The sequence below is a fragment of the Tachysurus vachellii genome, chromosome 3 (assembly GCF_030014155.1).
Source record: "Tachysurus vachellii isolate PV-2020 chromosome 3, HZAU_Pvac_v1, whole genome shotgun sequence".
NCBI lineage: Eukaryota > Metazoa > Chordata > Actinopteri > Siluriformes > Bagridae > Tachysurus > Tachysurus vachellii.
In genome coordinates, this window is record NC_083462.1 from 1,920,918 (window position 1) to 1,944,528 (window position 23,611).

General features: G+C 42.3%; 4 protein-coding genes across 5 annotated transcripts; 2 read left to right on the forward strand and 2 right to left on the reverse strand.

Annotated features, from left to right (window-relative positions):
* Positions 1–830: 830 nt before the first annotated feature.
* desi1a (desumoylating isopeptidase 1a) lies at positions 831–5,428 on the forward strand. Its single transcript, XM_060865283.1, has 6 exons — positions 831–1,019; positions 2,201–2,222; positions 2,389–2,458; positions 2,590–2,699; positions 2,921–3,043; positions 3,909–5,428. The coding sequence occupies exons 1-6, from the start codon at positions 929–931 to the stop codon at positions 4,000–4,002; spliced, it is 510 nt and encodes a 169-aa protein (XP_060721266.1). The 5' UTR covers positions 831–928; the 3' UTR covers positions 4,003–5,428.
* A 737-nt stretch (positions 5,429–6,165) lies between these two features.
* napsa (napsin A aspartic peptidase) lies at positions 6,166–12,868 on the forward strand. Its single transcript, XM_060865266.1, has 9 exons — positions 6,166–6,338; positions 7,254–7,395; positions 8,609–8,732; positions 8,834–8,952; positions 9,033–9,232; positions 9,934–10,056; positions 10,809–10,953; positions 11,291–11,389; positions 11,740–12,868. The coding sequence occupies exons 1-9, from the start codon at positions 6,274–6,276 to the stop codon at positions 11,899–11,901; spliced, it is 1,179 nt and encodes a 392-aa protein (XP_060721249.1). The 5' UTR covers positions 6,166–6,273; the 3' UTR covers positions 11,902–12,868.
* A 3,352-nt stretch (positions 12,869–16,220) lies between these two features.
* Positions 16,221–18,576, reverse strand: mief1 (mitochondrial elongation factor 1). Its single transcript, XM_060865262.1, has 4 exons — positions 18,430–18,576; positions 17,970–18,150; positions 17,620–17,885; positions 16,221–17,534 (listed from the first exon to the last, which is right to left on the reverse strand). The coding sequence occupies exons 1-4, from the start codon at positions 18,574–18,576 to the stop codon at positions 16,719–16,721; spliced, it is 1,410 nt and encodes a 469-aa protein (XP_060721245.1). The 3' UTR covers positions 16,221–16,718.
* Positions 18,577–18,734: 158 nt separating this feature from the next.
* Positions 18,735–22,000, reverse strand: LOC132842556 (mitochondrial ribosome and complex I assembly factor AltMIEF1-like). Of its 2 annotated transcripts, none has more exons than XM_060865292.1 (2): positions 21,881–22,000; positions 18,735–18,981 (listed from the first exon to the last, which is right to left on the reverse strand). In XM_060865292.1, exon 2 carries the CDS (start codon positions 18,945–18,947, stop codon positions 18,735–18,737), a length of 213 nt encoding a protein of 70 aa, XP_060721275.1. In that variant the 5' UTR covers positions 18,948–18,981; positions 21,881–22,000. The 2 variants fall into 2 exon arrangements, with proteins under 2 accessions (XP_060721275.1, XP_060721274.1); XM_060865291.1 differs by having other exon boundaries at positions 18,735–19,016; positions 21,881–21,996.
* Positions 22,001–23,611: the final 1,611 nt, after the last annotated feature.

Below are 23,611 nucleotides of genomic sequence, written 5' to 3' on the forward strand. Positions count from 1 at the left end.
TGTACAGGTGTGAAGTAGACAAGTGTACAGGTGTAAAGTGGACAGGTGTACAGGTGTAAAGTGTACAGGTGTGAAGTAGACAAGTGTACAGGTGTAAAGTGGACAGGTGTACAGGTGTAAAGTGTACAGGTGTGAAGTAGACAAGTGTACAGGTGTAAAGTGGACAGGTGTGTAGACAAGTGTACAGGTGTAAAGTGTACAGGTGTAAAGTGGACAGGTGTAAAGTGGACAGGTGTAAAGTGGACAGGTGTACAGGTGTAAAGTGGACAGGTGTACAGGTGTAAAGTGGACAGGTGTACAGGTGTAAAGTGGACAGGTGTAAAGTGGACTGAGGTCCAATATCTATTCCAAAACCTTTATGAAATACATCTGGAATGAGATGTTCAGTGAAATATATGGGTGTGACAGTGAAGTGTCCGTATACCTTTGGCCGTACAGTGTATTTAGAACAGACCAACTCGTGTTATTTTAGCCCCATGTCTAGAACCTATGGCCACGTCACTTGGTAACTTATTTACAGTAATGTTCAAAAGATTTACACTGAAATATCGCATTAGGGTGCAGATTTCCTGTAATAATTAGCTTCAGTCATATATCAACCTGATCTAATTTCTTTTTATTCCTTCTTTTTTTTAATTTTATTCCTGAGTAAGTATGAGTCAACTGGAGTGAGTCAAACTGCAGCTTCTCCATTTACAAAGCGCTCTCCGAGGTGACGTGATCGACTTCCCAAGCGTCCAATCGTATGATTGAGAGTAGGCACGACTAACCAATCACGTCTCATGAAAACACTCGAGAGAAATCTGTCCAATCCTAGCGCAGGAGGCGGGGCTTATAGTGCGGAAAATGACGCGGCTGGTGGCTGCAGATTGCTAGTTATTTTCATCACCAGCATAGCAACGAAAAAAGAAAGAAAAAAAAAAGGAAAATGGATAAAAACATTACAACGTTCCCCGTTCAGCTTTATATTTACGACCTGTCAAAGGGAATGGCGCGCCAGCTCAGCCCTATAATGCTCGGTGAGCGGTCATAAGAGCCTGTTTGTGCTTATTCACCTGTGTGAGGATGTTTAGTGTAACGGCTAGTATATCTGAGCTAATGCTAATGCTAACGCTTTCGTGGTCTGTCACTATGGTCACCATAGCAACACCTTTAATTCTCGTCGAGTGAATCTCACTTCATGATTATGCATCTTAAGCTGAAATAATGACTTTAAATCGAGTTTTAAAGCAACACGGCTCCAGGGAGGAAATAGTGAAAGTTAAAATAAGGAAAATGTCTCATTTTGGCGAGTTTTTGCTCGTAGTGCGATGTCACAAAGTCTCGCGATATTTACACTGACATTACTGCGTCGATACAGAAGGTATCGCGATATTTACACTGACATTACCGCATCGATACAGAAGGTATCGCGATATTTACACTGACATTACCGCATCGATACAGAAGCTATCGCGATATTTACACTGATATTACTGCGTCGATACAGAAGGTATCGCGACATTTAGGAGTCTATCGAAATGAAGACTGAATGTCATGACTGATGTGATGCAAATAAACAAAGGGGAAAGAAACAAATAAACGAAAGAAATAAGACGGAACAAATAAATGGAAAGAGAGAAAGAATAAGAGGAAGGGTGAGAAAATAGTCATAAAAAGAGAACAATTTTGAGAAACAAGAACAAAAAGAAAGAATAGAAAGCAACGAAATATAGAAGGCAATTAAACTAGAGAATAGAGAGGAATGGAAGAGAACAGGAGTTAAAAAAAGAGAGAGTTAGGATGAGGGAACAAGGTAGAGAGAAAAAAAATAGAAAGAAAAAGTGACAAAGAAACAAGGAGACAGATAGAGCTGAAAAGGGAAAGAAATGGGAAGAACAGGGAAGGAATGCATTAAAAAAGTCCATAGAGGTGGAAGGAGAGAGAGAGAGAGAGAGAGAGAGAAAGAGAGGATAGCAGTGAACTGAAAGAGAGCGTTAAAGGAAGAAGGAAAGGACAGAAAGTGTATTCTCATCAGAATGACTGGTAATATACAAGCCCCACCTTCAGAACTTAGGCCACGCCCCCTGTCAGGGTACAGTGCAGCTACAGAGTGGCTCTGCATGTCTGTAGATAACAGCTCAAGATTACACAGCATCATAAACTATGACTGATGGAGTAACCACAGATCATCATGTCCTGATTTATTTTTCTGTTACAGGGAAGCAGCTCGATGGAATTTGGTAAGTTGTTGCAAACGATGCTGACACTGGAGACTCCTTCTATAAATGTTACATAAGCATGATATCCTTCTTATCTTGTGAACAACAAGCTCATGTGAAGCGTCTGGACTTTTTTACCTCTTCGGTCTGTGTGTGTGTGTGTGTGTGTGTGTGTGTGTGTTCTCAGGCACACTTCCATTGTAGTTTATGGAGAAGAGTTCTTCTTCGGTGGTGTTGGGATCTCCAGTTGCCCACCGGTAAATCTTTCTTGACTCCGCCCACTCTGTGACATCACGGCACGGAGAGTGAGCCGTGAGTGTTTGATATATGAGCTCAGGTGAAAACAACTGGAATAAGAAAAAGTTGTGTGTGTGTGTGTGTGTTGCAGGGAGGGACAATGCTTGGGCCACCCGATACAGTGGTGGAGTTGGGCAACACCGAGGTGAATGAGGAGATCTTTATGGACTACTTGTCATCGCTTGGAGAAACCACGTACAGGTGCATGTAGATGTGTGTATTCTGATTGGTCAGAAGGAGTCCACAGTAAATCAGTGCAGTTTACACTTTGACTAGTTGCTGTGGCGGAACTCTGCTGCATCACTTCTGACACTTTATAGCTGATGTGTGTTAAATTTCACTAAACTGTATAGTCATGTTGCATCTCTCTCTCTCTCTCTCTCTCTCTCTCTCTCTCTCTCTCTCTCCCTCTCTCTCTGTAGAGGAGAAAGATATAAGTTGTTTGAACACAACTGTAACACCTTCACTAATGAAGTGGCTCAGTTTCTAACAGGCCAGAAGATTCCTTCTTACATCACAGACCTGCCATCTGAAGTGCTCTCCACGTACGTTTTCAACACACACGTGCACGCTCACACACACACACACACACACACACACACACACACACACACACACACACACACAGTGAGAGGGAGAGAGAGAGAGGGCTGTCAGTGATTTTGATGTACGCTCTGTCCATCCTTTCCTGACCTACCTCTACATCCCCTGATAATGCATTAGATGAATGTACTACAGCGTGTTCTGATCCGTTCCTGTGTTCAAGTGACACAGTTGAAGACACAAGTCTAAAATTAACCAGAGGTGTGATTTACCATCACTCGGAAGTGATCTTGTGAAGTTTCCGGCCCCTCAGTGCCGTAATAAACACTGATCACACAACAAACGATGAAGCATCCCAGAATAAACCCTGTGAAGTTCTATACATTATCACATCGTCTGAGTTTTCCTTTTCTCACACACACACACACACACACACACACACACACACACACACACACACACACACACACACACACACTGCATGTCTGCTGTCAGAACCTGAGCTATGTTCAGTTCAGACGAACAGGAGCAGAGATCAGAATATATACACAGAACAATGACTCATTATTATTGTTATTATTATTATTATTATTATTATTATTATTATTATTATTATTATTGTTGTTGTTGTTATTGTTATTATTATTATTATTATTATTATTATTATTATTATTATTATTATTGTTGTTGTTGTTATTGTTATTGTTGTGATTACTTTATTATTATTGTTATTATTATTGTTGTTATTACTGTGATTATTATTATTATTGATATTATTATTATTATTATTATTATTGTGATTACTTTTGTTATTATTGTTATTATTATTATTATTGCCACACATTCAACCCTGTGTGTGTGTCTCAGGCCGTTTGGGCAGGTCCTGAGGCCGATCCTGGACTCCATCCATATTGCGCCCCCTGGTGGAAGTGTTATCAACAGCCATAATAATCACAGCTAGGTCTCTTTCACCATCTACACACACTGGCAGCTTGTGTTTGTGTTTAAACAGTCATGTTGGGTTTAGACTTGGGGACCGGTGTGCTGTCGTTTCTCTGCTCCTGCTCTACAGACACACGGCTCGGATCCTCAGCTCTGATCCTCACGCTGCAGTCCTGAAGCCACAGTCAGGGATCTCAGTACTTCATCCCAGTGTACACTGAGCTCCACCTCCACACGCTGTACTCTGTAAAGTATTGTTACCCCATTGGTATCTCATGATTTACCGTGAAATCCGGTACATTTTTATACCTATGAGATGAATCATTTAAATAAATCAAATGGCTTACCTTTGTAAGTGATTCCTCGATCGGACCAGCAGTCTGATTGGCCATGTTTGTGAAAAGAATTATGTGATCCTCCATTGTAAAGGATGCTACCTTTAAATTTTGCAGCTGTTTTCTGCCTTCTGATTGGAGCACAGTGTTCATTCTTTGCATAACAGCGACTCTGAGCTAGAAGTGTGTGTGGCACAGGTACGAGTCCGTGTGCTTAATAATGAAATCGTTAGTTAATTGCGAGCGTGAAAATGAATCCCTGATTGTGGCCCTTTGGATTCAGTCGTGCTTTTTTAATATTCAGATATTGCGTACATGACATAAGCTCCAGTGTTGACTGTCTTTAAACACCTGCATCATAATAAATGTCTTATAAAAGCTATATTTATCAGATAAGTTACAGTTTCAGCCCATCCTATAGCCAGTAAATGGGTTTTACATATTAAGTATTTATTATAATTAAACTGTTTATCTATAAATCTTTAGTAAATGTTTGTAGTGTGATTTTGAAGCCTTTTCAGTGTTATACAGTGATAAATCACTCCGATTTCTATCCATTTATTTGCACATTTGAACACCGGGCCTCTTTCCTGTGTTTCAGTCACTGCACTTTAACTTAGCGATTGCCATATTGTAGGTTTATTTTTATTTGATCCTTTTCAGTGTGAGATGAGCAGCATGATAGACTCATACGGTTGTTGTGTATGTTGTTTATGAGTTTTCACAATGGAAACTAAATCATAAGCAGATTACGGTGCATAGGCCAAGACACAGAGACCGAGTTAAGACAGTCAAAACACCATGTAGGAGAATAAAGATTAGTACGACACACTAGAGAGTCACAGAGCGTCAGAACCCATGCAGTGATTTGTGATCGAGTCTCTGATACGGTTTTAACTGAAGGACACCTTTATCACTTTATTATATTTTAATTTATCATTGCAATTTCTTGTTAACAATAATATAGTTGAATAAAGTGTTCTGTTATGTTGCCATGAATATTTATTTGTTGTTATGATTTGAATGTGTTCCATATGTACTCGTAATAACTGGACTTTAATATCTAACCTATTTGTAAATATATATATTATTACGTTATACAAACATATTCATCTGAATAAAGAAAAACAGCTGTGATCACCGGTGTAGTCGTCATTGTGGTGGCTTTAAGAGTCGATTTTAGGAATCGATTTGATTTCACAGAACAGTTCTGAAGTTTAAAGGTTTTATAAATAAAGTTTTCGTGTGTGTGTGTTTTTTTAAATGTCTGCTTTAGGAGTCATGAAGTATGAAAGAAGAAAGAGAAAATCCTCAAAGTTAGCACTTACTAAACAAGCAGAAACCTTTGTGTGTGTTCATTTCTGTTGTTTCTGTTATTTTACACTTCACAGAAATAACAGAAACAAAAAAACATTTTTTTGCAGCCTCGTGTTTAATGAGAATCTGATCCTCCATCTAACTTTATTAGACTTTACAGGAAGTGACCAGATGCTGTTATTCTCTCCAGTGAACAGCAGGGGGCGCAAAATATTAACGGTAACTTATAAGGGTGCCAATACTTTTGAAACAGTTTGCATTTCCGAAAGTTATTTATTATTATACATATTATACATTATTATTATATAAAATATTATACATTTTATTAACAATGACAAAAAACTGCTAAAACTACATATATAAAACTATATATATATAAATTACTTAAATCATTAAAACAATGTATTATTTAATGTTTGATTGTCATCAGTAGCCAATGATAGACGAGATGACACGATGACAGATCAGGTGACGTGACCGGAAACAGCCGAGATTACCCGAGATTACCCGAGATTAGTGGCGGAGTCGGAGAACTTTCACAGTGTGTGTGTCTGAGTGTGTGAGTGTGTGTGTGAGAGTGTAAAGTTGAACTCGGGCTGTTTGTGTGTGTGTTTTGCTGGTGGTTTGAGGTGTAAATCATGAATAATCTCGGAGTGATTCTGGGATTAATGCTGTGTGTTTTGGGCACTGACTCCATTATCAGGTAATAACGCATTAGTTTAGTTTTTATTCCATATAAAGCCTTCAGTCGGTCCATGAAGGAAAACCTCACGATGATGAATGAGTTTAATTGAAGTTTTTATGTTGATATGTTTAGTGTTAAACGTGTTTGTGTATTTAATCTGATTAATGCATCATGTGTGTGGATTAAAACACAAAGCCTTCTTGTGTAATAACTGCTTTTAATGTTCACTTGGTGCTAAAATAAAATAGGTTTCGATTTCACTTCCGTTTTTTTTCTGCGACAGAAAAGTCAAACTTGTTCCTCAAAGATAAACTTTTTTTTTCTCTCTGTGTACGTGCAGAGGCATGGCAAGTACAACAAATGTGTGGGTGTGTATGTGGGTGTGTATGTATGTGTGTGTATATATGTATGTGTGTGTATGTGTGTGTTGTGTGTGTGTGGGGTGTGTGTGTGTGTGATGTGTGTGTGTATGTGATGTGTATGGGTTTGTGTGTGGTGTGTATGGGTGTGTGTATGTGGGTGTGTGTGTGGTTGCCTAGTGGTTAATGCGTTAAGCTACTGATTGGAAGGTCACGAGTTTGAATCCCAAGTCCACAGAGCAAGGCCCTTAACCCTCAATTGCCCATTTGTATAAATTGAAATAAAAAAATTAAGTCACTCTGGATAAGGGTGTCTGCTAAAAGCCATAAAGGTAAGGTGTGTGTGCGTACTGCTATTAACGGTTTATAAACACACACAATATTTATGACGACCATCTTTGCAACCAAAGTGCGAACAACCTCCAGTGTTTTTCTCCGCTGTTTACAGAGTTGAATAGAGTTTGTTCTGTTTATTATTTTAACTGTACATTGATTAAGTAAGAAATTGTGATAATGATATTCTGTAAAACTGCATTGTCATGATGATGTCACAAAAAGTGTGGCTGTATTTCAGGATCCCTCTGCGGCGGATGCCGTCTGTACGCCGCACGCTGGTTGATAGCGCTCTCGCTCGGCACCAGTTGAAGTTGCACGGTGAGGAGTGGCGTGTGGACGCCGCTCCGTTTCCTGCAGAGAACCTCTCAAACTTTATGGATGTAAGCAGAAGCAGCACTTCTACAAAATCACAATGACCTCCAACTATCACTAACAGCAGTGTATTCTGGAGGCAGTACTTCCTCTAAATAATCATATGACATGAAATTCACAGCGTGTCCTCACAGTGACCTGGACACTCAGTCCTCTTCCCATCATATATATATATTACACATTCCTGATGTTACACCACTACACCGGTGGTCTTGAATCATTCTCTCTAACAGCAGCTCTGACTGTAGTGTAGGTTTTTATTAATTCACTCGCTCTAACTACATGTGTGCGTATGATGTAGTGAAGGAGTCTCCAGTGGAATCTTCTTGCTTCAAAGAAGATTAAATCTGACTTAGGGCTGGGCGATACGGCTGAAAACTGTATCACGATATCAGTGTTTCATATCGGTCGATATTGATAATTATTGATAATTTTTATGACCCATTTAAAATAAGGACCAGGAGAAAAACATATTACATTTAAACATTTTTATTTTAAACTTAACCTTCCTCTGATCGTAATCCCCTCAGTTATTAAGACAGAAATGTCAACAAGCAGGAAAACTCTAATAATTATAATGTAAACATGAGTCTAAAGTCACAATGAACACTTAACAATTATCTCTTAACATTTAAGGTGCAAAATGAAAGAAAATGTAAGAAATGCTTAATAAAGTGTAATAAAATAGTGCAAAGTGTTAAATATAAACAGAGAGAAACGGTCTTGCATAATTTGCAGACGATGTTGGTGTGACTACAGTTATAATATCCAAAAAACTGCCATTCTGGCGATGTGACTTTTCCTCTTTTATTTACAATTTCCTCGCTCGCTGCGGCTCATTTTCTGCTTATCAGTCGCCGGTTACTGAGGAGGAATCCAGCACCAGCACGAGACAACGATATGGCGCAACCAAACGTGATACTGTTACATGATTGGCTGTTAGCGTGTCACTCCCTACGTTGCTAGGTTACCAGGTTGCTAGAGTACTTTTGTTAATGCAACCAAACTTGCCTCGCAACCTCTGTTTTCTTCCGAACGTTTTATCAAACACATTTTTATTGACAGCGATCACGTGTCTATCGCGATACATATCGTTATCGTTTTATCGCCCAGCCCATATCTGACTATAAACAGATAAAACATGTGACGTGTAATCGTTGCTAAATCTCTGTGGTATAAGAGGAAACCTAAGGAAGTGGTTTATTGCTCTGATTTCCTCAGGCTCAGTACTATGGTGTGATCAGTATCGGGACTCCGGCACAGGAGTTCACCGTCCTATTTGACACCGGCTCCTCCAACCTGTGGGTTCCGTCCATCAAGTGCTCCTTCTTTGATCTAGCCTGCTGTGAGTACACAGAGCTGAGCTCTTAAGGACTCTGCATAACTCAGCACAGAAAGAGGGACAGTTTATTCCAACGGGTGCCAATAATTGTGTGTGTGTCTCAGGGCTCCATCATCGGTACAACTCTAAGAACTCGAGTACCTACGTACAGAACGGTGCCAAGTTCTCCATCCAGTACGGCAGAGGAAGCCTGAAAGGTTTCTTCAGTCAGGACACAGTCACTGTGAGTCTCCTGCATTCTGATGTATTAATGTGTAGTAAATATTAAAGCAGGTATATGTAATTGTGTGCGTGTGTGTGTAGCTGGCAGGACTGGATGTACAGAACCAGACATTTGCTGAGGCAGTGAAGCAGCCAGGATTGGTGTTTGCTTTTGCGAGGTTCGACGGCGTCTTCGGTATGGCGTATCCTACCCTGTCTGTGGGAAATGTCAGACCCGTGTTCGACTCCATCATGGCTGCCAAACTCCTAAAGCGGAACATCTTCTCCTTCTACATCAACAGGTCTGACTTCACTCCACCTTCCGGGTCTAATTTTGATCTAAAGTCTGCTTCCTCACTTATATAAATCCTGACAGACGTCTGCTACCTTTTAGTGCTTCCCGATTAGTCGACGGCTGTAAACAGTGGAAGTGGTTATAGATGAAGGAGATACAGACGAGACAAAGAAGAAATGTGGTCATGGATTAGATCTTCTGTTTTTGTCACTGACTGTTTTTTCATCAGTTCACTAATGAGATAAGTGATAAAACGAAGTGTCTATGAGAACTCGAACTCATCTGAGCAAAACTTGGTGGCTCTGCAGATTCAGCAGCTGCATCACTGACATAACCGTGTGTGATTGGCTGAGACGGAGGAGCTACAAGCTGTGGTGACCCTGGTGCTGTGTGCCACACTAAAATGTCTCGAGTCTTCAGTTCTGAGACGTGCTCCTGCCTTCGTTTAGTCCAAATATCGATCACATCACTGCAAGGAGCTCCAGCTCTGAAAACACACGTCGTCTCCATGAATTTAGATATATTTTTATTTAGCTGTATAAAGCGTCACATTTCACATTTGTGGGTCTTTTAACCTCTGACACGACTTTTATTATTTTATTCTCAGAAACTTTCTATTTTATTCTCTTCCTCATAACTCACTACACCCTGCATGGTGGGCAAAATTCACACATGGACTGAATGGTGTGTGTGTGTGTGTGTGTGTAGGGACCCTAAAGCGGTGATCGGAGGGGAACTGACACTGGGTGGTTTTGATCAGCAGTATTTTGATGGAGATCTTCACTACCTGAATGTCACCCGTAAAGCGTACTGGCAGATCAAGATGGACACGTAAGAAGTGATCATGCAACACACACACACTCACACTCACTCACACACACTCTCACACTCACACACTCTCTCTCACACACTCACACACACATATATATACACACACTCTCTCTCTTACACACTCTCTCACACACACACGCACTCTCACACACTCTCTCTCTCACACACACACACACACTCACAAACACAAATATATACACACAAACACTTACACACATAAATATACACACACACAAATATAATCACCCACACACATACATACATATGCACACCACACACATACATGCACACACGACACACGCGCGCACACACACATACACACACACACCACATTCACGCACACATACCTGTCTCAGGCTGCTTTTCAGAGTGGTTGCTATAACCTGGTGATATACAAAAAAGGTGTTCTGCACAGTCTGTTACCATGACGACGCTCTTCAGTCCTAGTGGCAGATTGGACATCGCATCACGCACCAAACAAACACACCTTCATAATTTAAGTTACAGCATGTTTAGTTTTTCTGAGCTGCATTGTTATTGGTAAAGAATGTGACAGTGTGTGTGTGTTTAATCAATAAAGAAATCCCTTTGACAAACACTCTACAGTCCTGAGCACTGACTTCAGCTGACAAACAAAGACAAACTTCACTGGCAGATCAAGTGGAACATAAAAGAGCAGTGCAGCAGCTCAACATCAGGAAGAGCAGCGCTCTGTGTGTGTGTGTGTGTTAACATTGTGTGTGTTGCTGTAGAGTGAAGGTGGGAAACACTCTGACGTTGTGTAAGGACAGTTGCCAGGCGATTGTCGACACGGGGACGTCAATGATCACAGGGCCAGTACAGGAGATCAAAGCTCTGAACAAAGCCATCGGGGCCATCCCTCTGATCATGGGGGAGGTGAGTGACCGCACATGCACACACACACAGAGACTCACACACAGAGACTCACACACAGAGGCGCACACACAGAGACACACACAGACACACAGACACACACACAGAGACACACACACAGAGACGCACACACAGAGACGCACACACAGAGACACACACACAGAGACACACAGAGACACACAGAGACACACAGACGCACACAGAGACAAACACAGACACACACACAGACACACACACACAGACACACACACACAGACACACACACACAGATACACACACACAGACACACACACACACAGACACACACACACAACCTGACTCTCTCTCTCTCTCTGTGTAGTACTGGATTAACTGCAATAAAATCCCCTCACTGCCCGTGGTTTCCTTCAGTATGGGAGGGGAAATGTTCAACCTAACTGGAAAGGATTACATCTTCAAGGTAACACACTTCCTGTTTCCTCTACAGTATCTCCTGTGATTTGTGTTTAAGGTTCAAGTTTGAATGACAAGAAGAACCTGGATTAAAGTTCTCTCTCTCTCTCTCTCTCTCTCTCTCTCTCTCACACTCTCTCCCTCTCTCTCTCACACTCTCTCTCTCTCTCTCTCTCACACTCTCTCCCTCTCTCTCTCTCTCTCTCTCACACTCTCTCCCTCTCTCTCTCACACTCTCTCCCTCTCTCTCTCACACTCTCTCACACTCTCTCTCTCTCACACTCTCTCCCTCTCTCTCTCTCTCTCACACTCTCTCCCTCTCCCTCTCTCTCTCTCTCTCTCTCTCTCTCCCCCCAGTCCACACAGATGGGTGTGACTGTGTGTCTGTCTGGTTTCATGGCCATGGACATCCCGCCCCCTGCTGGTCCTCTCTGGATCTTGGGTGATGTTTTTATCGGCCGTTTCTACACCGTCTTCGACCGAGACAACGACCAAGTGGGATTCGCTCCTGCCAAGTGACTCCAGTGAACCTTGAGCCTGTTAATAAACAGTGTTCGAGTTCTGACATTTCTAGACCTGAGCATCTGTAAGCAGCGTGTCCTTGTATTCCAAATGATCAAACGTCCAATCAAAAGTATTCTGAAAAGTTGGACTAAAAAAAATTTAGCTCCAGCTCCACCTAGTGGAAAAGAGAGAGACAGAGAGAGACAGAGAGCGAGAGAGAGAAACTCCAGGTAGAAACTCAGAGGCTTAACTCATTGCAATTAAACTTCATCAGTTAATTTTTTTCCAACATTTACTTTTTTGTTTTCAACATTTACTTAAATATGATCATTTCACAAAGAAGAAATTAAGACAAAACTTGAATTTAAACACGTCATTATAAAGTACAGTTAAGGACCAGCTCACGCTTCCAGTCTGCAGCTTTAACATTAACATCATTAATGTCACTGATGTGTTTTATGCCACTTCCCTGAAGCTTCAGCTCGCTGTTATCTTCTCACTAGACTTCCATTTTTTTCTTTTCCTTCTTTTAAACTTTTTAAACGTGTCCGATCACAAGACGTGTAAATAACGAGAACGTTCCTGAGAACAAAGACGACTTAAAGCATCATAAACGAAATGAAAAATTCCTGCAGAATTGTGTTTAGAAATGTAAGAACATCATAAAAAAAAGAATGTCTACATGACAGAAAAGGTTTTTAGGCATCTAATCGTTCTGTATGTAGAGCTACTGATGAATGAATTGCAGGATTTGGATTAAAATTATGCATCAATGATGAGAATGTTTTTATTTTTGTAAACTTTTGTGTTTAAAATGAAGAGTTTCTACACACACTGACCGAACGTGAGGCTTCATCGTGTTCCAGAATGATCTAAACTTGTGTGTGAATGTTTGCAGTTTTATCTGATTTAACTGAGACTTAAACTTGCACTGCTTTTAGCTTTCAGCTGTGAAACTGAATTAAAAGCGTGTTTATTAGAACAGTGTGTGTTTTATAAGAGTTTTGATCTGAGTGTGTCTGATTTAGAAGAGATCAGATCTGACATCACACAATGTTATCAATGTCATGACATTGTTTAATCTCCTCTAGATCTTCATCTGCTGGATCTCAGCTTCAACACTAAACACCTCAACTCACTTCTGTAATAAAGTACATCAGTATAATCTGTTAATCAGTAATGATCATTTGTTTTAAGTAAATCTTTAACTTATTTTAGTCCCCGCTTATGTACAGAGTCCAGCTATCTCATGTCCAGATCTCACTCGACTCCCCTGATCTCGCTCGACTCCCTGATCTCACATGACTCCCCTGATCTCACTCGACTATCTGATCTCACATGACTCCCCTGATCTCGCTCGACTCCCTGATCTCACATGACTCCCCTGATCTCACTCGACTATCTGATCTCACATGACTCCCCTGATCTCACTCGACTCCCCTGATCTCACATGACTCTCCTGATCTCACTCGACTCCCCGATCTCACTCGACTCCCCTTATCTCACATGACTCCCCTGATCTCACTCGACTCCTCTGATCTCGCTCGACTCCCCGATCTCACATGACTCCCCTGATCTCACTCGACTCCTCTGATCTCGCTCGACTCCCCTGATCTCACATGACCCCCCTGATCTCGCTCGACTCCCCTGATCTCACTTGACTCCCCTGATCTCACATGACTCCCCTGATCTCACTCGACTCCCCTGATCTCACATGACTCCCCTGATCTCACTCGACTCCCCTGATCTCACATGACTCCCCTGATCTCACTCGACTCCCCGATCTCACTCGACTCCCCTGATCTCACATGACTCCCCTGATCTCACATGACTCCCCTGATCTCACTCGACTCCTCTGATCTCGCTCGACTCCCCTGATCTCACATGACCCCCCTGATCTCGCTCGACTCCCCTGATCTCACTTGACTCCCCTGATCTCACATGACCCCCCTGATCTCACTCGACTCCTCTGATCTTGCTCGACTCCCCTGATCTCACATGACTCCCCTGATCACGCTCGACTCCCCTGATCTCGCTCGACCACCCTGATCTCGCTCGACTCCCCTGATCTCGCTCGACTCCCCTGATCTCGCTCGACTCCCCTGATCACGCGCGACTCCCCTGATCACGCGCGACTCCCCTGATCACGCGCGACTCCCCTGATCACGCGCGACTCCCCTGATCACGCGCGACTCCCCTGATCACGTGCGACTCCCCGATCTCGCTCGACAGTACACTTTCCTAGAATATTTTGAGCAGGGTTCAAATCAAAAGAGAGTGATTTTTCACACCCCATTAAACCCCACCCACATACAGCTCACTTACAGAGCCCCACCTACATAAACCCCACCCACTAACCCATTATGTGTCACACACTAATCACTTAATGGTGTAAAAAGATCATTTATAAATGTGAAGCTTTGTCTTTGCTTTTATTTGAAACTTATAAATTAAAATTTAAATGTTAAAACTTAAGTTCATCTTCTACCGCTTATCCGAACTACCTCGGGTCACGGGGAGCCTGTGCCTATCTCAGCCGTCATCGGGCATCAAGGCAGGATACACCCTGGACGGAGTGCCAACCCATCACAGGGCACACACACACTCTCATTCACTCACACAATCACACACTACGGACAATTTTCCAGAGATGCCAATCAACCTACCATGCATGTCTTTGGACCGGGGGAGGAAACCGGAGTACCCGGAGGAAACCCCCGAGGCACGGGGAGAACATGCAAACTCCACACACACAAGGCGGGAATCGAACCCCGACCCTGGAGGTGTGAGGCCAACGTGCTAACCACCCTAAAACTTGTTATTAAACAACTTTATAGACACAGTGTTTAAGAGCCACTTCCTGTCGTCACTTCCGCTGAAGCAGCTATTAACAGTTGTTCCCTCACCAGCTGAGTTACAAGAATCCAAAATAAAATAATCATTGTGTTCCAACTAATGCAGGTGGAAGCGTGAGTTACTGCTGTTTTAATAGATCACATGACACATCACAGTGAAATGCAGTGACTCACATCATCATCATCATCATATTCTGTATTATAAATAACAGGCTTCTCTGATTAAACAAAGAGTTTGAGTTTCATTTCATATATAAATAGCATTTTTAATCATTTATTTATTCATTTATACAAAGCATTATTTATCATTGGCTGAAGATCATCTGCAGCTTCGAGGTGTCCATAAGCAGCAAACAACAAACACGATTAAAACACCAAACGTATTCACACACTATCAGAATTGTTTGTAGGCTCCTTTTTCGTGCTACTGATGTTTTAAGAAATTATTCCAGAATATTTTCAGGTCTTTAATTCTAAAATCAGACTTTGTTTTTAATTGTATAAACATGACTGTGTACAAGTCCATAATACAGAACTCTTGAGTTTCTACACAAGATTTCCAGTACAGAAGACTTGCTCATGTGGACGAGAGAATACTGAAAGTCTCGAATGTCCTCAGAAACGCACACATCCTCCATCCGTCGGAGGACAGCTCGGCGGTTTAAAGACATCAACACGGAGTTGAAGAAACTCCAAAACATTTCAGAATAAAAAAGTCACAGTCATAAAATTATACGAAAGGCAACAGAAGAGCACATGGTTCAAAATAATATGTGAATTGAAAAATGACTTGAAAGAAAGGTAAGAAATATAAAAACAAAACTCTCACAGTTACTGCACAGCACTGCTGAGCTCTGGAGTCTGATTGGTCAGAAGAGAAGATGTTTTCTATAACAGCGTCAGAATCTAGGGTTTATATTACAGCATTTCTTCTGAGACTTTATTGTTACTATAGTAACAGCTGCGACACAGGGACCCGACGGTGGACACTCCGCTGATTAGAAACAGATTACAACATGTGTGAAGGAGTCTCAGAGAAACTTTAAGGTTTCTCACGTCTTCAGAACACAGCAGTTCACACTTCTGTGCAGTTTCTAAGATAACACGACAAGCCGCAATGGTTTGAGAGAGAATAAATAGAGAGTAACGAGTGAGTGAGCATTTGAGAGAAAATAAAGAGAGAGTAACGAGTGAGCGAGCGTTTGAGAGAGAATAAAGAGAGAGTAACGAGTGAGTGAGCGTTTGAGAGAGAATAAAGAGAGAGTAACGAGTGAGCGAGCGTTTGAGAGAGAATAAAGAGAGAGTAACGAGTGAGCGAGCGTTTGAGAGAGAATAAAGAGAGAGTAACGAGTGAGGGAGCGTTTGAGAGAGAATAAAGAGAGAGTAACGAGTGAGCGAGTGTTTATAGCTGCTGTAACATAAGTAACGACAGGAACGAACTGTAAAAGGATTCAAAAGTAACACGTCGTCGTTTGAGTGATGAAAATTCTAATTGTTGCTAAATTACAGTGTTTTATGAGGACTAAACTCTTGAGGACTTGCTGTTATAGGAAACTAATCCCCCTAGGGTGGGGGTGGGGGGAAATAACCCCACCCTGCACTGTTATGAGGAATAATACTTGCATTTTTTGACATTAGCACTGTTTTATTGAATTCATCAAATCAAATGGAGGGTTTTGATCTCAAGCACAAACACTTACATTAGCAACACTGATCAACATGCTAACACACACACACACACACACACACACTTCACTGTTTAATGACGGAATACAGAATGAGTGAGTGAGCTGACCTGCTCAACACCAATAACGTTTAGCAGCAGAATATTTTAGCAGTGAGACGTCTTCACACACACACACACACACACACACACACCTTATTAAACTAATCGCTGCACAAACTAGTTTGGTTGTAAAGTCAAGTTTTACATTGTAATGTGTGTGTGTGTGTGTGTGTGTGTGTATGATTACAAGTTCAAGTTCTGAGCAGACTCTCAGGGTCTGACAGAGAGCAGTACAGTGTGTACCCAAGTTCATCGACCTCTCGCGGCGTGAGCTCACACAGCAGGTTGACCTTGTGGTTGAAGGCGCAAGGCAGCCTTCCAGCCTCTAGGTGTCCCACTAGCACACGAATGAGCTGTGTGAAACGCTCGGCTAGTACCTCGTGGCTCCAGTTGCGCTCGCTCTCACTCAGCAGGAGCACAGCGTTGGCGAGGTGGCTGGCGTTCAGTGGCGTCAGTGCCGGGTTCAGTTTGCACACAGCTTTGGCGATTTTCAGGCAAACGCAGCGGCAGCCATCATCATCTCGGTCCAGAGCCTGCAACCTCGTCGTTTCTGCGGACCAAAAGCTCTGCCTCCAGAGGTTCTCTCGCTCACGGTGAGGCTTGGCAATTAGAGACACAGCATCCTCCGACACAAGCAGGGGCAGGAAGTCGATGTGGAGCCGTCGCTCAGAGTCATACTGCACCTCCAGAGAGAGTGTGAGCCCCTCCGTGTGTGACGGGATGGCAGGACGGACCGTGTAGCCCAGCACGCTACCGATCGCCGGCCAGTTTATACACCCTGTCACCAGCTTCTCAAACACCTCCAGCACGCTCTTCGGTGACAGGTAACCGCCAATCAGGCAGCGGTCCCAGTAGCTGCCGCCACGAGGGAAGTACTCCAGGTTCTCACGACGCACAAGCCAGAACCCAGGAACGTTCATGATGGTCTCCTCACCAGGGACAAACGACCACAGAGACTTCTCTAGGATCAGAGGAACCATCAGCTGAGCGTGATCCGCCGACACCACCTACAGAGACAGCATATTATTTATTATCTTCATTATTATTATAATTATTGTTATTATAATACTTATTTCTCTTTTTGTTGCTGACCTGGAGGTCGTGGTAGAGGCTGCCACTGAGGTACATGTCTCGCAGAGGCATGTCTGGCACTTTGGTGTGAATAAATGCTCGGAGCTCTGCGCAGATGTCGAGGGCGGCGTGTCGAGCTGCCTGCTGCTCCTCAGACGAGATGTTCACACGCTCGTGATAAAACGCCCACAGGTGCTCCTGCAGAGACAGACGCATCCGCCCTCGCTGCATCGCTGCTTTACTACTGCTCCTGCTGCTGGGACGCCCTGCTGTCCTGCGTGGAAAATCTGAACACACACAGACACCATGAGAACAGGTAGAAGTAGTTTATAATGCAGTGGATGTGGTCTAATTAATAAGTAGCCAATTACCGGGCTGGAAGGAGCTGGTGGATGTGGGGAGGGTCTGCAGCGACCGACTGACGTTCTGCTTCATATCACGGTTTAGTGTCCGTGGCGATGACCCAAGCCAGTTCGGCTCCTCCCAGCTCCTCTTTCCTGATTGGTTGGCTTTTGTGGGGCTGGAGGGAGCGCTAAGTGTTCGGTCGTACATCTGAGACAACGGACATGCAGGGATAGCGTTCAGAGACGAGCTCAGAGACGAGAAAGGCTCTGAGATCAGCATAAGTTCTACACATGAATGAGAAACTGAAAACCATGTACAAGATTCACAGGTTCAGAGAGAATAAGGACTTATGAGCCAGGTAACCTACAGAACTGTGGAACCTAAGGAACATGGTGACCTACTGAACCCTAAGAAAGAGGAAACCACTGAAGTGTATATAAATGAATCCATAGATGCTCTCTCTCTCTCTCTCTCTCTCTCTCTCACCCTCTTGACAGCGAGTGTAGCGATGCCCAGCATGGCGGCTCCTCCGACCCCGAGCACCAGTTTGGCGTTGGACAGCACAAAATCGATTGCAGAGCTGAGGCCATTGTCATCTTTCTTTCCTTTTCGATCTCCGTTCACTCCTGCCATCCTTCACCAGAGAGAGAGAGAAAGACAGAAACAGAGATAATTATTCAACAGAAACTCAGATACAATTCACAAGGTTAGTGCACCCAGTGAGTCTGAAGCACTACAGTGACGTTTGTGTAACAGGACGTATACCTGCCGCTTGCCGTCGTCACTCTGCACTAGACGAGTCCTCCCAGAGAGCTGTTGAGGAAGAACTGTCCCCTCTTCAGCGCTTCCTCTTTCTCTTGAGGCTCGCTGAGAGACTGGCAGTGTCTGAACTCGCGGGCAATGACACGTCTGTAGTAGTTGCGGTCGGTGTACTGCAGGTGGCGCCCTGCACGGAGCAGCGCTCGGTACAGCTCCAGCACGGCGCCGCGGGACCAGCCGCCCATCGGGGAGAGCTCTCAGAGTCTCTCACACATATTCCTACAGGACAGGGAGTAAAGCCACAAACTGTGATCCTGAAAACCAAGACCAACACAGTATTACTACACATGCAGAAAAAGAACGGAAACAGGAAGTGTAATGACCACTTTATGGTAAGACACTTGAGACACTCACATCAGTCATATTTCAGATTTCTGAATAGACAGAATCTCTTTTTTAATATCGAACACTATATTTATTTCTGGTTATATAAATTAAGCAAATTGACATACTTATTTAGATTAAGTTTCTTTTACATAAGTGCTGAGTTTATCATTTGAAGAAACTCGACTATAAACAGCTGTTTATCAGTCGTGTTGTCCTGCTTAGATCAGATGGAGGTTGTGAACGATGCGAGGACATTATCGCTCGGATTGTTACGGCACGGCATGCGATGAATCACTTCTCCATCTGTTCAACAATAAACCACGATTGTGTGTTTAAAGAAAACCCAAAAACATTGTGATACACTAACACTGGTTCACTAAGTTACAGTTTGTTACATCAAACTAAAACTGTTCAGGTTGTTTTTATGGGGATGTGGGGGTTTATACATCAACCCTCACTTTCAGCTGTACATCACGACTCCCATCATGTCAGCTTCCCTCACGACTGCTACAGAGCTGCTGAGTTCTGGATTCTGATTGGTCAGAAGGTGTTGATTAGTTTTCAGTAACAGCAGCAGCGCAGGTTTATATTGTTTCTATAGAAACAGCTAATTTACAAAGTTTATTCCTGAGGTCATATTTCCACACACACTCTCTCAGGTAATGACGTCTTTCCCTAAACTGTTGTGTGTACAGCGAGAAAAAATTCGCGTTATAAATAAAATGTTATATTCAAATTTAATTAAAAAAACTCTTCAAATTAATCTTAATCTGGGAACCAGCATGTTCTTATTTTAATGGCAGCGCTGATTTAAACAACCTTTCTAGTGCTATTACAGTGTAAAACAAACAGCATTATAAATCATTTATAACATCACCACAGAGGGACATACAGGAAACGTACAGAGACACACAGAGACACACAGAGAGACACAAAGAGAGACACACAGAGAGACACACAGAGAGACACACAGAGAGACACACAGAGAGACACACAGAGAGAGAGAGAGACAGACAGACACAGAGACACACACAGAGAGACATACAGGAAACATACAGAGAGACATACAGAGAGACGCACAGAGACGCACAGAGAGAGAGAGACAGACAGACAGACAGACACACACAGAGAGACATACAGGAAACATATAGAGAGACGCACACACAGAGAGAGAGAGACACACACAGAGAGACATACAGGGAGACGCACAGAGACACACACAGAGAGACACAGACAGAAAGACACACAGAGAGACACAGAGACAGAAAGACACACAGAGACACACACAGAGAGAGAGACACAGAGAGAGAGACACAGCGAGACACACAGAGAGAAACACACAGAGAGAGAGACACACAAAGAGACACACAGAGAAAAACACCGAGGGAGAGAGACACACAAAGAGACACACAGAGAGAAACGCACACAGAGAGAGACACAGAGAGACACACAGAGAGACACAGGGAGACACACAGAGAGACAGAGAGAAACACACAGAGAGAAACACACAGAGAGAAACACACAGAGAGAAACACACAGAGAGAAACACACAGAGAGACACACAGAGAGAAACACACAGAGAGACACAGGGAGACACACAGAGAGACAGAGAGAAACACACAGAGAGAAACACACAGAGAGAGAGACACAGAGAGACACACAGAGAGACACAGGGAGACACACAGAGAGACAGAGAGAAACACACAGAGAGAAACACACAGAGAGAGAGACACAGAGAGACACAGAGAGAGACACAGGGAGACACACAGAGAGACAGAGAGAAACACACAGAGAGAAACACACAGAGAGACACAGAGAGAGACACAGAGAGAGAAACACACACAGAGAGAGACACAGAGAGACACAGAGAGAGAAACACACACAGAGAGACACAGAGAGACACAGAGAGAAACACACAGAGAGAGACACAGAGAGAAACACACACAGAGAGACACAGAGAGAGACACACAGAGAGAAACACACACAGAGAGACACAGAGAGAGACACAGAGAGAAACACACACAGAGAGACACAGAGAGAGACACAGAGAGAAACACACAGAGAGAGACACAGAGAGAAACACACACAGAGAGACACAGAGAGAGAAACACACACAGAGAGACACAGAGAGAGAAACACACACAGAGAGAGACACAGAGAGACACAGAGAGAGACACAGAGAGAGAAACACACACAGAGAGACACAGAGAGACACACAGAGAGAAACACACAGAGAGAGACACAGAGAGACACACAGAGAGAAACACACAGAGAGAGACACAGAGACACAGAGAGACACACAGAGAGAAACACACAGAGAGAGAGACAGAGAGACACAGAGAGAGACACAGAGAGAGAAACACACACAGAGAGAGACACACAGAGAGAAACACACACAGAGAGAGACAGAGAGACACAGAGAGAGACAGAGAGAGACACAGAGAGACACAGAGAGAAACACAGAGACAAATACAGGAAACATACAAAGTTTAGAGAAATTTAACCAGAGCAACGTGTGATTTCTGTTAAAACATAATCTGTTACAAGAAAACCACAACTACTGAACAACGCATAGGTTATTATAATAATAATAATAATAATAATAATAATAATAATAATAACAACAATAATAAAACATACATTATGAACCATTAGCGCTAGGTGGCTAATCTGCTAGCTCACTCGGTGACCTTAAACATCAACAGAACTGGAGTTATGAGATGAAAATATATAAATAATCTCCCAAACACTGAAATAATCACGTTTTAATAACGTTAACAGAAACACTCACGTTTATAAAAGTTTAATAAACGTTTTGTCCTTTATTTCAAAGCGGAGCTGCACAATCCCCTCAGATCCGGCACCGGAAGTCCAACACCACGTGACCACCAGCGGCGCACGCGACAGAGAGAATTATTTCCGGAGTTCGCAATGTTTATATAAATGAAGCTAAATTTATTGAAAAACGTAAATGTCAATAATTTGCCATTTTTAAAAATAATAACAACATGCAATTAAGCCTAAAGCTAAACGGTCACCTATTTGCATATAATTTGCATAAAATTTGCATGTCAAAGACTTTCTTATATAACAGTCCCTAAAAATAGTTTATTTATCTAAATGCAAAACAAAACAAACCAACAAATAAATCACCGTTTACACACAAATGAGACAAAATGTCTCAGGTAATAAAATCCTGACCTTGTACATGTGAAACATAAGGTTAAGAAATTTAATGGGCAAGACAATTAATTGTCTTTTCTACACCCTCTGGAAAAAGTGCTGGAATGCTCGCAGTTAAAAACACAGACAATAACACTGACTACAAAAAAATTGAGGGTTTAGTTCTCAGATGTGAGATTACATATGGAGGGTGAGAGAGTCACATAGATCCTGCAACTCCTTATTATTCAAAATCTGATCACAGAGATGACCGAGATGATAAAAGATCCTGTGTCTCGTTAAACCTTTCGGCTCAAAGGAGGTAAAACGGCAAATTATCTGGTAAAGAAATAAAGAGATTTCACAGGATCACAGTGTGTCTATAATTAGAACCAGTACTGAAATACATCAGATTATAGCTCCTCAGAGCTCTTGCAAAAATGAAGCAAAAATAAGTTCATAAATAGTACACATAAATGATATACAGAATATTAAACGTGCATATTTACATCCCTGTACTTTCTGGAAATACCTTTTCTGTTGGTTATCCCTCAAAATGTAAAGCAACAGCTTGTAAATGATCCTCCACTGTAAGGAAGTAAATTTAATGTTTCCTCATTCCAAAATAGCATGCTAACTATTCATAAACTCAGAAATCCTAATATTAATAAGATTTTCTTTAAACGCAACTCTGAGAAAAAAAGTTTTCATATTGTTCCACGTTATCATGTGGATGTGAAATAAACAGAGATGGGGACTCGAGTCATATGACTTGACTCGAGTCAGACTTAAGTCGCACATTTGAGACTTGAGACTTGCTTGACAAATATTAAAAAAAGACTCGACTTGACTTTGACTTGACATTCATGACTTGAGACTTGACTCGGACTTGAGTTTAATGACTCGAAATAACTTGTTTTTTTTTTTTAAATCTGTTTTTAAACGCACACAAGATCGTAATCTAACCACGTGACACAGCAGGCAAGCAGAGGGAGCGCGCGCACTAACTAATAAACCTTAACAGTCGTGATGAAACATGGAAGGCGCTACACCAAAAATAATTAAGTTCGGGTACCGGGATTTTGTGCAAGATGAGAAGAGAAGAACAGCAGAATGCGACCACATCGCTCACAATTGAATGACACAATTGAAGTTCTATGAAATTAAATTTTTTGCAAGCGCAATGTAGTGTAAATGGTCACTGTTTATGTGGAAAACTTTTTTGCAATAGCGCTTATAATTGGTCTTCACTGTTAGGGTTTGAGTGAAAAGCGTATGGGTTTTTTATGGGGATGCACATTATATATAAAAAACATAAATATAAATATAAAAAACTTCAGAGCCATATTCACAGCCATAT